Here is a 17,848-nt window from a genome sequence, read left to right as displayed (position 1 = left end):
GGTAGAGTGCTAGCCTTGAGCAAGGAAAAACAAGCAAGAGGGTAAGGCCCTCAATAGTGGCACTGAAAGGAAGAAAGAAAGGGGGCTGGGAATGTGGCTTAGTAATAAGAGTGCTTGCCTAGCATTCATGAAGCCCTGGGTTCAATTCCTTGGTACCACATAAACAGAAAAAGCTGGAGGTGGTGCTCTGGCTCAAGTGGTAAAAAGAGTGCTAGCCTTGAGCAAAAGAAGCTCAGGGACAGTGCCCAGGTCCTGAGTTGAAGCCCTGGGACTAGCAAAAAAAAAAAAAGAAGAAGGAAGGGAAAAGAAGAAAGAATGGAAAAAGAAAGCAAGAGAGGGAGAAAGAAGAAAGAAAATCATTTATCTTTTTTTTTTGCTCAGTATTGGGGAACAAAACCAGAACCTTGTGTATGCTAGGCAAGTTTTTACCTCTGAAAAACATCCCTAGCTCTCTTCAAGGATTCTTTTTTTGTTTGTTTTGTGTGAGTGCTGGTACTGGGGCATGAACTTGATCTAGATGCTGTCCCTGAGATTTTTTAGTCAAGGCTAGCACTCTACCACTTGAGCCACAGCTCCCCTTCTGTCTTTTTGATGGCTAATTAGTGATAAGAGTCTCATGGACTTTTCTGCCTGGGCTTTGAACCTTGATCCCAGATCTCAGCCTCCTGAAGCAGGATTACAAATGTGAGCTACTGGCACCTAGCTTCTTAAAAGATTCTTTACAGTAGATTGGAGATAGGAAATAGGTGATAAAATTGAGTAACAGCGTAACAGAAAGAAGTAAAAACAATTAAGCAATATGTAATTAAGTAGTTTCACTGGAATAAGCAACAAAAATACCCATTTGAACAAATCCATCATTTGGAGTCAGTGCTTTATTAGAAAAGTGATTCTTTTTGGGTCCAGTCGTGGGGCCTGAACTCTGGGCCTGGGCGCTGTCCCTCAGCTCTTCAGCTCAAGGCTAGCGCTCTACCACTTGAGCCACAGCGCCACTTCCGGCTTTTTTCTTTTTGCTTATATGGTGCTGAGGAATCGAACCCAGGGCCTCAGGCTTGCAAGGCAAGCGCTCTACCACTGAGCTACCTTCCCAGCCCAGAAAAGTGATTCTTAAATGTGGAGCCATATAGTTCCCATTGATAAGTTGATGATATCTGTGAAATCTTTCATGTACATACCTATGGCTTTGTATACAATTTTAGGTGGCTTAGGACATTCTAGAATACATCTAGACTGAATCTCGTTGGATCTCAGAATTAGGAGACCTGAGCTTGAGTCCTACTGGGCCCTGGTACAAGTTATCTGAGTTTTGTTTCCTTTTTTGTTAAAAGGTTGTTTTAGTTTAGGTAACTTCCTTTCGGTGGTTTTGATGGTTTGGTCAGGGGTCTTCTGTGTCTTCCCCCAATTTCTCTATACTCTGAGTACATAGTTTGTCTTTCTCTTTGTCTCCTGATAGGAAAGAATTGGGATGTGAGTGCTGCCCTCAGTGATTTTGAGCAGCTGCGGCAAGTCCATGCTGAGAACCTGTCCCCACCCTTTAGTGGAGGGAGTAGTGGCCCCAAGTCTCCTGAAAGAGTATGCTCTGATAGAGAGTCCACCCGCCCTCCCCGACCCATCCTCCAGCGGCAGGATGACATCGTTCAAGGTACTGGACTAATTGGAGGATGTTTCTGTATATGGAGTAGGAAGGGAGGGGACTGCTTAAATGGAGTCAGAAAGTCTAAGCAATAATTTAGAGATGTTTTTATTCCTTCCCTTCTCCCAGCCAATCCCAGAAGGTACTTCTTAAAAACCTAGAAATAATACTTTTTAAAAATAACTTTAGAAAAGTATTTATTTATTTATTTAATACCAGTCCTTGGGTTTAAACTCAGGGCTTGAGTGCTGTCCCTGAGCCTTGTTTTGCTCAAGGATAGCACTGTGCCACTTGAGCCACAGCTCCACAACCATCTTTTTGGAAGTCTCACCAACATTTTTTAAAAAATTATCTTTAAGTAGTTGTACAAAGGAGCTGCTATTTAACAAAGCAGTTTATGAATGCAGTATATCTTGATCAAAATCACCCCTTTCAACATTCTTACTTATCCCTCCCCTTTTTAAAATTTTTTAGTTTTTGTATCTGAACTGGGGCTTGAACTCAGGGCCTTACACACACTCTAAGCTTCTTTTTTCAAGGCTGACATTCTACCACTTGAGCCATAGCTCCACTTCTGGCTCTTTGCTTGTTAATTGCAGATAGGAGTTTCTCAGATTTGTCTCCCTAGGCTGGCTTTGAATCACAATCCTTAGCTCTCAGCCTTCAGAATAGCTAGCATTACAGGCACTGGCTCTGGAAGCTACTAACACCCAGCTTCTTGATTTATTTTGTTTCATCTCTGGGCTGAGAATGACTACCCAACATTTCAGATCTTGCCTTCTGTGATAATCACATTCAAGCCATGCTAACAATGGAATGTCAGCTAAGGAACTGCTAAGGTGCCATTTATTCAAAACAAATAAAATTATTTTGGGCAGTATCTACAGTACTATTTTCCTCTGTAACATGATAATAATTGACAGCTTCTATAAATTTCTGATAAACATGAGTATCAAGAAAAGTTGTCAGCCGGGCATCATGGGCTTAAGCCTGTGATCCTAGCTACTCAGGAGGCTGAGATCTGATGATCACAGTTCAAAGCCAGCCCAGGCAGGAAAGTCTGTGAGACTCTTTTTTTTTTTTTTTTGGGTCGGCTGTGGGGGCTTGAACTCTGAGCCTGGGCGCTGTCTCTCAGCTCTTCAGCTCAAGGCGAGCGCTCTGCCACTTAAGCTACAGCGCCACTTCCGGTTTTCTGGTGGCTTATTGGAGATAGGAGTCTCATGGTCTCTCCTGCCCGGGCTGGCTTTGAACCGCGATCCTCGGATCTCAGCCTCCTGAGTAGCTAGGATTACAGGCATGAGCCACCAGCGCCCTGCGTCTGTGAGACTCTTATCTCCAATAAATCACCAGAAAACCAAAGTGCCACTGTGGCTCAAGTGGTAAAGCACTCTCCTTGAGCTAAAGAGCACAGGGACAGCCCGCAAGTCCAGAGTTCAAGCCCCATGACCGACCAAGAAAAATTAATTTTATTGTAAAGGTATTGTGCAGAGGGGTTACAGTTACATAAGGTGATGAGTACTTTTCTTGTCAAACATTGTTACCCTCTCTCTTGTTTTTCTTCTACTATTTTTCTTTTTTATAATGAAAATCTTTTCTATATTCCCATGACCCTGAGTATTAGCAGAGAGATCATTTGACTCAATCTAGTCTAATGAAACTCCATTTCCCTTATTCCCTTTTCTTCCCACCCCAAAATGACCAAGTTGCTAAGTGAATGGGTCTCTCTTGTGTTGAAAAATGATATTGGGAGAAGACAGCATTGTAAGAAGAAGGTGAGAAAAATTTCAAAGAAAGATTGAAAGATGTTAGTTGTTGATGTATGCCTGCAAAAATACCACTTTCTATATTCCTCCACTTGTACATGGTTTGAGAAAATGGATCAAAAAGTTCAGTAGCTGGTAAGACTGATTTTTTTTTCCTTACTAGAAACCTTGTGAAAATATAACCATATCACCACATCAGTGGAGAGTTCTTTGAGTGGGTTATGTATGTTCTAAGGTGACTCCATTTCTCATTGCAGAAAAACGCCTGTCTAGGGGCATCTCTCACGCGAGCTCCAGCATTGTTTCCCTGGCCCGGTCCCATGTCTCCTCCAATGGTGGGGGTGGGGGGAGCAATGAGCACCCCCTGGAAACGCCCATCTGTGCCTTCCAGCTTCCAGATCTCACTGTGTACAATGAAGACTTCCGTAGCTTCATAGAGAGAGACCTCATTGAGCAGTCCATGCTGGTTGCCTTGGAACAGGCAGGTCAGTGAGTACTTCCTCTCCAGTGTTCTTCCTTTCTACTCTCCATCTAGAGGCAAATCACATGGGAGGGTTGGGTTTGATCAGTGACTTCCTGTCTTAGTCTATGATCTGATTGAAGTCAAAGGCAGTAGTCAGTCAGATAAACAAGTACTGAGAGCCTTTTGAAGTTAGAAAAATAATACAAATTAGACAATTTACTCTGGAAATTTCCTATTTGATAGAAGGGAAAACAGATATATATATATATATGAATTATATATATATGAATATGTATATATATATGAGTGGCAACCACCAAAAAAAAATCCATAACTAGTTATAATTGGTTCTGGAGCATCTTTGCAAACAAAAGAAACCAATGCTGTAGTGATGCACTAAAAGTTGCATCTATTTATATGCATTGTCCTCCAAGATTTATTAATTTATTAATTTTTGTGCCAGTACTAGGGCTTGAACTCAGGTCCTTCCACTTTCGCTTGACTCTCTTCTTAAGGTTGATCCTCTACCACTTGAGTCATACCTGCAATTCTGACTTGTTTTTCACTAGTTAGAGACAAGAGCCTTGCAGTTTTGTCTGCCTGGCTGGTTTTGAACCTTGATTCCTCAGATCTTACTCTCCTGGGTAACTATTACTGCATTTATGAGCCCTCATACCTGGTTTGTTTTAAATTTGTTTGTTTTAAAATTGTGTTAGTTTTAAATTACTATTAAAAATTAATTTGGTAAGAGGGACAGGGAAAGTTATAGAGAGGGAGTGAGATTGGAATACATTATAAACATGTGGAAAGGTAATGATGAAATTCCCTCTATATAACTAATATAAGCTAATAAAAAATGAAGTCTGAAGTTAGAGGAAGACCAGTTTACTAGCTTTTAGGATAGTGCTATTTTCATTTTGTTGTTGCCATGAGACTGGGACTTGAACTCAGTACCTGATGCTTTGTTCATGGGCTGGTGCTCTACCATGATCAGTGCTATTTTTTGAATTTTATTATAAAAGTGATACAGGGCTGTGAAGTTGGCTCAGTGGTAGAGCGCTTGCCTTGCATGCCTGAGGCCCTGGGTTCGATTCCTCAGCACCACATAAGCAAAAAGAAAAAAGCCAGAAGTGGCACTGTGACTCAAGTGGTAGAGCACTAGCCTTGAGCTGAAGAGCTGAGGGACAGTGCCAGGCCCAGAGTTCAGGCCCCACGACTGGACCCCCCCCAAAAAAAAATAAGTAAAAGTGATACACAGAGAGGTTAAAGTTACGTAAGATCAGTGCTATTTTGTATCTTTCCTAAAAAAATAAATTATTGCTTATGTCAAATAACAAGATAACACTACTCCCCCCAAATATTATTAAAATTAATTAATACTCCACAGTGAAGAAGTTCTGGGAACCATCCAGGTATTAAAAAACTCCCATAAGGGAAACATTGGAGATGAGAGATGGTGCATGTGAAGGGAGCTTGTAGTTCATAGCCATCTATTTTAACCAAATGCAACCATTTATAACTTTTATAAAGTTATCACGGTATCTGGGTAGTGAAATTTTCTGCTAGTTTTTTTTTCATAGACTTTTCAGTAGTTCAAGAAAATTTAAGCAGCATTCCTAACTATTTTCCTTCTATAAATAAATGGGTTTGCAGTCGTGGTTGACTGTGCAAACTGAGACACATCCTCTTAGGTGTTTTATGTCTTTGTCTTTTTGCTTCTAACTTTAAATTCATACCACACAGATGCTGAATGTTGTCATACATGTAGATGATACGGTATCATGCCTTGAAGTTTTTTGTTTTTCTTTTTGTTTTTACTAATGATGAATTTATGTTGACCTTTGTTGCTAGAGCATTTACTGGTCTTCTGATCAGAGTAAAGGAATAAGGGCCACACCAGTTTCAGCTGAGGAAGTTTTGACATTTGTGGTCAGACAATTCTGTTTTTTTTCTTTTTCTCATCCTAGGACTTGAACTCAGGGCCGGGGCACTATCTCTCTTTGTGCTCAAGGCTAGTCCTCTACTATTTGAGCCATAATACCACTCCTGGCTTTTTCTGAGTAGCTTATTGGAGATAAGAGTTTCATGGACTTTCCTGCCCAGGCTGGCTTTGAACCTCAATCCTCAGATTTCAGCCTCTGAAGTAGCTAGGATTACAGGTCTTAGCCAGTGCAGATAATTGTTCGTTGTGCAAACCCCCTTGTGCATTTGAAGTATCCTTAATCTGTATCTACTAGTTGTGGCAAGCAAATATATCTCCAGACCTAGCTCCAAGCATTTCCTCATGGCCCCTGGGACAAAATTGTCCTTACTTAAGGCCAACTGATTAACCAGATGTGCTTACTAGTTTCTGACTAAATATAAAGTATAATGAAAGACATGGTGGCACACACCAGTAATTCCTGCATTCCTGAATTTGAGAGGCTGCTCCTGGAAGATCATTAGTTCAAAGTTAGACTAAGCTACAACAGGTCTTAACAAAACAAAATAGAAGAGGGGGAAAAAAAACGACCATAGAGTGTAGTCTTCCTAGAAGCAGCTAATCTGTTCCTCTCTTTTTCTTCCATTTACATTTCTGCAGGGCGTTTGAACTGGTGGGTTAGTGTGGACCCTACCTGTCAGAGGCTGCTTCCTTTGGCAACTACTGGTGATGGGAACTGCCTCCTGCATGCAGCCTCTCTTGGTGAGTCTTGAAAACGGCCTTCTGCCTCCCTTTAGAAAGGGAACAAATGAATCAGATCTCCTGTCATATTTCATCCAGTTAGCTTGATTCCTGGAAGAAGTGATAATTCACAACAAAGTTGTGTGTGTGTGTGTACACGCACATGTGCATGAGCAGCACAAGGAGAAATGGGAGAGAGCCCTGTCGTGGTTTTTCAGTCTTGTTTAGAGATTGTGGAAAGTATAGGATTTAGCTTAGGCTCTACTCTGTGCTAATTCCTAGGAGTACCCAAAAGCAGTAAGCCAGCAGTACTGGGTGGGTAAATTCTATTTAATAGTTATTCTTTTGATATATAGAAAGGATGTTTTCAGTAATCTTTGTAACACTTATTTAAATTATTCAGCCTATTTACAATTCAGTAAATTATTTTCTCTTAGTTTTTAAAAAGGTCCTTATTTGCCAGTCATCCCTCAAGCTTTAATACTGATGGCTATTAGCTAAACCAATCCTACCTGCTGCTGATTTGTATTTTGGTTTGTTAGACTTGTTCCAGGAGTGAGCACTTCCTGTCAGGAGTCTGTAGGAAATGTTTATATCCCTCACTTCTTAAAGTCCGGATCTCCAGAGTATAAACAGCTTTTCTCCTTCCTTCCTTCCTTCCTTCCTTCCTTCCTTCCTTTTTTTCTTTCTTTCTCCCTCTCCCCTTTCCTTTCCTTTCCTTTCCTTTTCCTTTTCCTTTTCCTTTCCTTTCCTTTCCTTTTCCTTTTCCTTTTCCTTTCCTTTCCTTTGCTTTCTTTGCTCTGTCTCTTGCTTCCTCTTCCTTTCCCTTCCCTTAAAAAAACATGTTGTGGCACTAAGGTACCTCTAAGCTGGTGCTCTGCTACTTGAGCCATGCTTTCAGATGATTATTATAGAGAGGGAATCTCTTTTTTTTTTTTTTTTTTTTGCATAGCCTTGCCTTGAACTGTGATGCTCCAGGTCTCAGCCACCTAGCTAGGATTACAGTTGTGAGCCACCTGTGCCCAGTGGAAATCCTTTCTTGATTAAGTACTTCTCCCCTAGATCACAGCCAGAGTTTCTCTGAACTTGGACTTAGCCTTTCTTCATGCCAGACTGTGTGTATCATATTTAGAGAGGGGCTAGAGATATAGCTTAGTGGTATGATACTTGCCTGGTTTGTGTGAGGCACTGATTTGATCCCTAGCACCACAAAACAACACAAAAAGATTGGAGTTGAGTCAAGGTAATGTGTTTATACCATGCTTTCTTGCTACAGGGATGTGGGGTTTCCACGATCGGGACTTAATGCTGAGGAAAGCTTTATATGCACTGATGGAGAAGGGAGTGGAGAAGGAAGCACTGAAAAGACGCTGGAGGTGGCAGCAAACACAGCAGAATAAAGAGGTGGGAGATCTTGGATGGGAGCGTCTTGTTTCTTAAAGTTACCTAGTTATCTAAGTTATCTAAGTTACCTAAGGCCAACCAGAAGGAAATATCTCCTGATAGGTAAGACCAGTGTTTTTTCCCATGTAATGCTGAAAACTGTTGAACATGCAGCTAAAGTTGTCTGAGTGCCTTCTGATACACTCATGAGAATTGGTGTGGGAAGCCAGGAGGACCTACAACATTCTAACATTATGTCTGGCACCTGAGAAGTACTCAGTAGCCTTTAGTGGCAGTTATGTATAATGAGATGTAATTCCATCAGAGTTCTTTTTTTTCCTTGTCAAAAGGCTAAATTAAGTGGTGTGCCAGTGGAATACATTTGTAATCCTAGCTACTTAGGAGGCTGGGATCTGAGGATGGTGGTTCAAAGCCAGCCTGGGTATAACAAAAATCCAAGAGACTCTTACCTCTAATTAACCAGCAAAATGCGAGACTGGAATTATGATTCATGTTGTAGAATGTCAGTCATGAGCAAAAAAGCTCAGCCAAGAGCACAAGGCCCAGAGTTCAAGCCCCAGTGTGCATGTGCACTCACACACAGAAATAAAAGGGTAGATTAATTTTAATGTATCTATATATATTATGTACTACATAATATAAAATCATATATTATAATTATTAATATATTATTATATATTTATATATTTTATATATAAATATATTTTTAGTTTCTATAGAAATATAAGTGCATGAATATTTGGATGTACATAACACTTGTTTTTCATATTTTGAGTTTTAGTTTGATTAAAATTTATAAAGCATATCTAATAAATTGAATTTGAATTTTACTGCCCAGGAATTTAACAGATATTGAGGCTATTTGTGTGTGTATATGTATGTGTGTGTGAGAGAGAGAGAGTCAGTCCTAGGGCTTGAACTCAGGACTTGGGTGCTGTCCTAAACTTTTTTTTTACCCCTCTAAGGTAGCACTCTACCACTCCAGCCACAGCTCTATTTCTGGCTTTTTGAGTTTTATTTGAAGTCTTATGGACATTTCTGTCTGGCTGACTTTGAACTGTAATCTTCATATCAGCCTCCTGAGTAGCTAGGATTACAGAACCCCTGGCACCTGGCTTGAGGCTACCTTTTTGTTGTTGTTAGTTGTGGGGTTTGAACTCAGGGCCTGGTCACTGTCCCTTTGTGCTCAAGGCTAGCTCTCTACTACTTGAGCCACTGCACCATTTATGTCCTGTTTCCTTGTGGTTAATTGGAGATTAGAGTCTCAGACTTTCCTGCCCCCAGCTGCCTTTGAACTGTAACCCTTGGATCTCAGCCTCCTGATTAGCTAGGAGTTCAGGCATAAGCCACTGGCACCCAGCTTGAGGCTACTTTTGTTGTTGTTGTTGTTGTTGGTCATGGGGCTTGAACTCTGGGCCTGGGTGCTGTCCCTGCACTCTTCAGCTCAAGGCTAATGCTCTACTACTTGAGCCATAGCACTCCTTCCAGTTTTTTGGTAGTTTGTTGGAGATAAGAGTCTTATGGATTTTTCCTGCCTGGGCTGGCTTTGAACCTCGATCCTCAGATCTCAGCCTCCTGGGTAGCTAAGATTACAGGCATGAGCCACCAGCTCCCGATGAGGCTACTTTTACATAAGGAAGTAGCAATGGATTATTTGTTTGTTCCATCCCCATAACTAGAGTTGGGTAAATGGTTTTCTTTGAGTTTGAAAGTCTTATTGAAACTCAGCCTCAGCTATTTCATGTATTTTTTTTTGATACATCTGCTTTCATCTTCTCATGGCAGAGTTGTGAAGTAACATAGATTTGTAGCACCTAAATATTTATTATCTGGCTCTTTACAGAAAAGGTGGCTGATCCCTTCAACAAAATAATAGGCCCTACCCTACCAGAGGTGTGGCTCAAATGGTAGAGGCTATTGACAAGCAAGCTGAGTGTATGTATACATGCATGAAAGGACCTGAGTTCAGCCCTAATACTGAAAAAAAAGAAAAAGAAAAAAGAAATACATGCTTATAGAGTGGCTAGTAAAAGAGAAATAAATTTATTTTGTGGGCTTAGCATGGTGCAAGTTCCATACTAGAAATGTGGCCTACTGAATTGTTTTAGCTTAGCCTTTGATAACATCTGGGATTCCACCTTAGGAATGAAAATGGAAAGAAGAGGTAATGGACAGAGGAGGTCTTTTAGTTTCCTAGAATCAACTAAATTAGTTTTGATTTCCTGGGCCTCCTTCTGTGTTGAGATTGATGGCAAAGCCTAGTATTTTCTAAAATGATGTAGCTAGAATCGTTTGCCACCTAGTGGCTGCTGTGTGTATTAAAACACGAATCAGAAACATGAAAGGAAAGAGGAAGGGTCAGATCCTCTAGGATATGTGTATCAAAGTGACCAGAGCTGTGCATAATAACCTGTGCATTGTTATTTTTACTTCTAAATAAGTCTATTATAGCATTTTACAAACTGAAAATAGCTTGGTCTTTTTTTAGTTGCTAAAGTAAAACATGCTAACAGTAGCTGTTCAATTCCCATTAAATATGTTCTTGACATGCCCCTTATGGTCCTTCTTTTGCTCTGTCAGCGTTTATTCAAGTCGTGTAAGCACATTTAAACACCCAAATAGTCAAGAACACAATGTATATTCTACAAAACTAAGTAGACTGAGGGAAGGGGTGAATAGAAGAGGGATGGGTGAGGATGTTGAAAGGGGCGATATGAATCAAGATAAATTGTATTCATAAATGACTTTGTTAAATAGCAGTTTATTTGTACAACTACTTAAGGATAATAATAGAAAAACATTAATGTAAACCGAGTAAATAAGGCAAACTTGTCTACCAATCATCATATGCATCCTTAAGCCCATTCATATTTATTTATTTATATGTATTTTTTCTTGTGCCAGTACTAGAGCTTGAACTTACGGCCTGGGTGCTGTCCTTTAGCTTGTTTGCTCAAGGATGGCTCTCTACCACTTGAGCCACACCTCTACTTCCAGCTTTTTGCTGGTTAATTGGAGATAAGAGTCTCCTAGACAATCTTCATATCTCAGCCTTCTGAGTTTCCATAATAACAGGAGTGAGCCCTCTTTCCCAGCAAACCTGGGCTCCGGTGGCTCACACCTGTAATCCTAGCTACTCAGAAGGCTGAGTAGCCAGCCTGGGCAGGAAAGTCCATGAGACTCTTATCTCCAGTAAAGCACTAGAAAACCAGAAGTGGAACTGTGGCTCAAGTGGTAGAGTGCTCGCCTTGAGCTGAAGAGCGCAAGGACAGTGCACAAGCCCAGAGTTCAAGCCCCATGACCAACCCCCCCAAAAATTATAGTATCACTTGGCACATATTTATTCATTACTGATCACATAATATACACAGAGTATATTGCATAAAACATAATCCTGGCTCTTAAAGGCAGAATAAGAGGTAGGCCTATAAAGAGATGGCCTATAAATACATGATTGCAACCACCAAAGGTAACAGGTATGACTTCTATAATAGAAAACTTTGTGTAGTACGTGGGAAGGGAAGGCACAAAGGAAGGAGTGGCTGACTTACTATAGAAAGATTTAAGAAAGACTTCATAAAAGAGTAACATTTGAATTTTGTCTTGAAAGTTATAACATAAAGTTGTTTGCCAGATGAATAGTGAATGAGTTGCTCTAGGCCTATGCCTAGACTTATGACATATGAGTATGCATAGACTTATGACAAATGTTCAGAGGTACAAAATAACATAGTACATGTAAAGGGCCACTACTAAATTAAGGGGTTATCAGAGAGGAGAGATGGGTAGAGGCCAGGAAGTGGGTTTTGTATATAATGAGTAGGAGTTTGGGTTATATCTGAGGAAATTGAGGTTCTTAGAAGAGCTACTGGCAGGAAGTAAACAGCATCAGATTTAAATTTTACAAAAGCATTTTCAGTAACACTGTAGAAAATGAATCAAAAGACTGATGTCCACAAGTAGCAAAACCAGTTAAAGAAACACTGTAGCAATTCATACTTACATACTAGTTTTGTTGTACTGTGGTTTGAACTCAGTCTTATCTCCTGAACTAGTTCTTGCCTAATAATTATTGACTGAAAGGATCCAGATATAGGCTGGGTGAAAGGAAGAATAGAATACCAGATAACTCTCTGGTTTCTAGTTAGGGTGTTTGGATGATTGTTGCTTCTATTTACTAAGGTAGGACTATGAAAAGAAGAATGAAGAGAAGAATGAATTTGACTATAGAGTTTGAGGTCACCCCAGTAGGTAACAGTGTTCAATAGGCAGCTGGATCTGTGAACATAGAAATTAAGAGGGGATTTCAGTCATGAACATAGAGATAAATAGACAAGATTATGGCAACCAAGAGATCACCCAGAGGGCAAGCAAGGCTAAAACAATTGGCACAATTTGAATTTTGTGGAGAGTAGAGACAGTTTAGAAAAATAAAGAGAAAGCAGTGCTATGGAAACTAAAGACAAGAATGTCACTTACCATATGAAAGTTAAAAAGATGAGACTCAAAGAGTGCAATGAATTAGTTAATTTGAAGGTCACTGTCCTTTGACAGAGTCAGTTAGGTGAAGTTGTATGTGGAGGTAGGGCAGTAGTGTGGAGAGCAGAGACAAGTCAGATTATGGTGAGTCAAAAAAAGAACAGAAGATAAGGAAGTGTGAGAAAGGTCATAGTCTGTTCTATGGATCTTGACGAGGAGAGGGAAAAAGAGACTTGGCTTTGTAATATAAGTGTAAGCCAAGTGCTAAGACAATAGTCAAGTAACAGAGAGTGAGTTAGAATGGACCCTGACTTTAGAGTCTAACCTCTAATTGTTTAATGTCCCCTTTCATTATTGCATGTCTTCCACAGTCAGGACTGGTATACACAGAGGACGAATGGCAAAAGGAATGGAATGAATTGATAAAGCTTGCTTCAAGTGAACCTCGAATGCATCTAGGTACCAACGGAGCCAATGGTGGTGGGTAAGTATGGTTAAGTTGGGGAGCAGGAAATTCCTCATCTTCATAGAGCCTTCACTGGGCTATAAGATCTCCCACAATGTAGCATCCCCAGAGCTCTGAGTTAAGAGGATGTTGGAAGGAGAGAGAGGAGCCATGGCAAAGGCACAGAAGTATACATGAGAACAGAACACACTGGGAACGCCTAGTTAATTGGTTTTGTCTGAGTGGCACAAAATGATAGATGAAACTTGGAAACCCACTTTTTTTTTTTTTTTTTTGCTGGTCCCAGGGCTTGAACTCAGGGTTTGGGCACTATCCTTGAGTTTCTTTTGCTTAAAGCTAGTGCTCTTCCACTTGAGCCACAACTCCACTTCTGGCTTTTTTGGTGAGTTATTTGGAGATCAGAGTGTCACAGACTTTCCTGCCAGGGGTGGCTTCAAATAGTGATCCTTAAATCTCAGCCTCCTGAGTAGCTAGGATCATAGGCATGATCCACTGGCATCCAAAGAGTAACCTACATTTTTGTGTACCATACTAATGTTTCTCTTATACCATATTAAGGAATTATATTGCATTTTATTTATACTGTAGGAAACTGCACGACAAATGACTCAATAGCATCAGTAAATAAATAAAAAAGAAAATAAAAGAGGACAGGGACATTAATGAAACATATCAACCAAGTAGAATGTGTGGGCACTATAAGGGAAATGTGAAAAATGTTTACATGGTTTGATTATTGTTACTTTTTTTTTTTTGTAATGGTCCTGGGCCTGGGCACTGTCCTTGAGCTTTTTAGCTCAGGGCTGGCACTCTACCACTTGAGCTACATCTCCACTTCTAGCTTTCCAGCTTTTTGATGGTTAATTGAAGATAAACATCTCAGACTTTCTTACCCAGGCTGGCTTCAGATCTCAGCTATTACAGACATATGCCAATGGTGCCTAGCTTATTGTTAATTTTTTTTTTAAGTTGTGGTTTAAAAAAAAAGTGTGTGTGTGTGTGTGTGTGCGCGCGTGCGCGCGTGCTGGTATTGGAGATTGAGCTCAGGGCCTTGCCCTCTCACTGGCACTCTATCAATGTGAGTCACAATACCACTTCCAGCTTTTTGCTGGTTCATTGAAGATAATAAGCTCACAGAAATTATTCTTGAATGAGGAAGTTACTCTTGAAGGGTACATAAGAAAGGAGTTTTGGAGTTGTTTTTGTAAGACATCATGAGTGGGGCTGGGAAGGTGGCTCAGTGGTAGAGTGCTTGCCTTGCATGCATGAGGCCCTAGGTTTGATTCCTCAGCACCACACAAGCAGTAAAAGCAGGAAGTGGCACTGTAGCTCAAATGGTAGAGCACTAGCCTTGAGCTGAAGAGCAGAGGGACAAGTACCCAGGCCCAGTCAGGCCCACGACCGACAAAAAAAAAAAAAGATACCATGAGTGTGTTGTATGGTGTGGTTGTGGTTTGGATAATCCAGATGAAGCTGTGCAGTTGTATATTACTGGATAAAGAGAACTGGAGGAGGTTTTTGAGCAGGGAGAATATGAAGAGATAGGGTTTACATCTGATTCCTAATTCCATTTCAATTCCAGAGCTTCCAAATCTCTCTTCTTGTGTTTTCCTGTTTATGAAGAAGTAGAAACAATCATGATAACATAAAATAATCAGCTATGTTAGTGGCAGTCTTAAGATTGGACAACCAAAGATATTCTTTTCCCTCTCTTGAGATCTGGTCTTCATGGCTTTCTTGTTTTCTTCCCTCTCCATTTTGCTGCCCGCCCTCCACTCTTCTCTCTTGTACCTGTAGGGTAGAGAGTTCCGAGGAGCCTGTATATGAGAGCCTAGAAGAGTTCCACGTCTTTGTTCTTGCTCATGTGCTTCGGAGACCCATAGTGGTCGTGGCAGACACCATGCTGAGGGATTCTGGTGGGGAAGGTGAGTCAGCCAGTCATCACGCTACACCAAGCTCTGTCACTTGCAAAGCCTTGGCTTAACCCTTGGGAGGAGGACAGGAAAGGGGATATTTAGACATTTGGGTGGAAAAAGAGGGAAAGATAATTCTCAAGTGATTTAGAGTAATTGGAATTAACTGACAAGACTTCTTTTAAAAAAAATTTTTTTTTTTAGATTTATTTATGTGGTTCTGAGGAATTAAACCCAGGGCCTTATGCATGCTAGGCAGGCACTCTACCACTAGGCCACATTCTCAGCCAACATTTTATTCTTAATAAAGAATCATTAAACAAGTTGGAATGAAAGGGGGAAGTCAGATGACAGAATGAGATGGGGTCTGAATAATCTTCATGGTTTCCCACAGCATTTGCCCCCATTCCCTTTGGAGGGATCTACCTGCCCTTGGAAGCTCCTGCCAGCCAATGTCACCGATCCCCTCTGGTGCTTGCCTACGATCAGGCCCACTTTTCTGCACTTGTGTCCATGGAGCAGAAGGAGAATGCCAAGGAACAAGGTGTGAATCCATTGTCTGTGTCTCCGTGGCCTTATGGTCTACAGTATTTTCACTTGAAAGAATAGAAATAAGAGCTAATGAAAAAGGAAAGAATTCAGGAACATGCAAACCCAGGCAATGCATGTTTTACTAAGCTATATGATGAAAACAATTTTTTTTAATAAAAAAGGATTTGGGGGAAAAACATAGTCTGTATTCCTTGTTCCGGGGCAAATATTAAGGTCATAAAGCCTTCTCAATGGTGTCTTGTTTTGTTTGTCTTTTGTCTTCATGACTTTGAATTCTCTGAATGCACATAATTGGCAAGAATGTCACGAGACACTGACTGGCAGGGAGTTGTGGAGGGTTAGTAATCGAAATTTCATGCTTGATGTCAGAAAACGACTAGGCTATTTTTTTTTGTGTTTCTGTTTTGTTTTTCCTAGTTCTGGGGCTTGAACTCTGGGCCTAGGCACCGTCCACCAGCTTTTGTGCTCAATGCTAGCACTCTACCACTTCAGCTACAGCTCCACTTCTGGTTTTTTGGTTTATTGGAGTCTAACAGCTTTTTCTGCCCAGGTTAGCTTTGAATTGCAGTCCTCAGATTTCAGCCTCCTGAGTAGTTAGGATTACAGATGTGACCACCAGTGGCTACCACTCGCTTAGCTTTTTTTTTTTTTTTAATGTCAGGAGTAAGTCAAATATAAGAACTGAGAAGTGACTACAAGTAGACCTGTTTTAGTGTTGACAATTATGTTTAGTTGAGTTCTTCCTTCCTCAAGGAGACTTCTTGACAGCATGTGTTGTTTTTTTTTCTTCCGCAGCTGTAATCCCACTCACAGATTCGGAGCATAAGCTGCTTCCCTTGCACTTTGCTGTGGACCCAGGCAAGGCCTGGGAGTGGGGAAAAGATGACAATGACAATGTCCGATTGGCCAGGTAAGGCAAGCCTCGCCTCTCCTTCTGCTTTGTAGCTTAGCTCTTTTTTTTTTTTTTTTTTTTTTTACCGACAGTGGCTATTTCCCAGGGAATTTTTCTTCAGCCCAGAGGCAAGACAATTACATCCTAACTCCAGTTTCTTTGGGGAAATGGAGAAGTGGAAGAAGATTGGACACCAAGATTCTTGGATCTTGCAGCTACTTTGTGTGGGAGATGGGAAGCCTGAAATCTCAGCTTCTTCTTTCCTTACAGTAGGGAAGTGTTCCTGCGCGCGCACACACACACACACACACACACACACACACACACACACGCACACGCACATGCACACGCACACACACACACACACGCACATGCACACTCTACAATCCCCAAACAGAAAACCTAGACACTCAAAACATACTTTTTGGCCTAGTGAGGAAGAGTCTTGTTTTTGTTTTGTTTCTGTGGTATTGGGGTTGGAATTCAGGGCCTCTCACTTGGTAGGCAGGCTGTCTACAATATGAACCATGCCAAAGCCCAAAAGGAGTTTATATAGTCCACTAAAATAGTTTGCTGTCGTTTTTTGCCTTTTTGGAGTTTCTCCATAATGGACTTCCCCCATCCTCCCTTCCTATAGGCTGTAGAGCTAAGTCTACCTTCCTTCCTCCATAGCTTCCCTTAGGGAGAACATAGGAATGTAAAAGTTCACCTCTTCTTACACAGGGCCTCCTTCTTTTGGCTTCTTTGGGTGCTGACTTATGGCTGGTTAAAAATACGTTCTCAATGATCAAAATCTCCTAAATGATGCTTAAAACAGCCACAGTGCCACTTCTGCCTTTTTCTGAGAAGTTTCTTGGAGATAAGCATCTCAGGCACTTTCCTGCCTGGGCTGGTTTCAAACTGCCGTCTTCAGATCTCAGCCTCCCGAGTAGTTATGATAACAGGTGTGACTACCAGTGCCCAGCTCTGTACAGCATTTTCCAGCCCCTTCTAAGCACTGTTTTAATGCCTCAGGACAGATACTATTATCAGAACTCATTATCAACTCCAGCTGGGTTTCAGAGAGTTGAAATGACTTGCTAAGGTCATAAAGCTCAGCAATTGATGAAGCTGTATAATTCAGACCCAACTCCTGTAGTATCCTTAGCCACATGGCCCTATCTTGACTTCCCAAATATATTTGACTACTTTGCTTTTAAAATATCACAGTATTTTTTTTTTCTGGTTCACAGTGTAATTCTATCCCTGGAGGTAAAATTGCATCTACTACATAGCTACATGAATGTGAAGTGGATCCCTGTCTCCTCTGATGCACAGGTGACAACTGTCCCCACCCTACCCTTGTGTGTCCTCACCTTCAGCAACAAGAAGAAGGAGATCTGGTGGGGCTTGATCTCTCAATTTGTTCTCCATGGTAGCTAATGGACCAAGGGCTGGGATAGCTGGAAGATGTTGGATTGGTTCCAAAGAATACTTCTTCCTGGACTTTTTGATGAACTTCAGATGTTCCATGCTATTATAGATAGGTCACTATTTGAGGTGCCATAAGGTGACAGAATATCTTAAGAGTTCCTGATCCCATGAGTTTTGAGCTAGAACTAGAACACAGGAATGAGGGCAA

General features: G+C 41.0%; 1 protein-coding gene across 7 annotated transcripts in view; it reads left to right on the top strand.

Moving 5' to 3' along the window:
* LOC138827466 (OTU domain-containing protein 7B) overlaps positions 1-17,848 on the top strand; it is a 63,529-nt gene that overhangs the window by 38,437 nt on the left and 7,244 nt on the right. For 3 of the 7 annotated variants that reach the window (XM_070022972.1, XM_070022973.1, XM_070022975.1), the window contains 9 exons: positions 1,454-1,642; positions 3,654-3,881; positions 6,441-6,542; positions 7,798-7,925; positions 12,776-12,888; positions 14,668-14,795; positions 15,178-15,327; positions 16,131-16,245; positions 17,460-17,544. In XM_070022972.1, coding sequence (XP_069879073.1) covers positions 1,454-1,642; positions 3,654-3,881; positions 6,441-6,542; positions 7,798-7,925; positions 12,776-12,888; positions 14,668-14,795; positions 15,178-15,327; positions 16,131-16,245; positions 17,460-17,544 — 1,238 coding nt within the window. Of the gene's footprint in view, positions 1-1,453; positions 1,643-3,140; positions 3,406-3,653; positions 3,882-6,440; positions 6,543-7,797; positions 7,926-12,775; positions 12,889-14,667; positions 14,796-15,177; positions 15,328-16,130; positions 16,246-17,459; positions 17,545-17,848 lie in introns of those variants that run through there. The other 4 variants (XM_070022977.1, XM_070022978.1, XM_070022979.1 and 1 more) reach the window with 3 other exon arrangements.

Source organism: Dipodomys merriami, unplaced genomic scaffold, assembly GCF_024711535.1.
Source record: "Dipodomys merriami isolate MVZ:Mamm:240054 unplaced genomic scaffold, mDipMer1.0.p SCAF_156, whole genome shotgun sequence".
Classification (NCBI taxonomy): domain Eukaryota; kingdom Metazoa; phylum Chordata; class Mammalia; order Rodentia; family Heteromyidae; genus Dipodomys; species Dipodomys merriami.
This window is presented reverse-complemented; position numbering and strand designations above follow the sequence as displayed.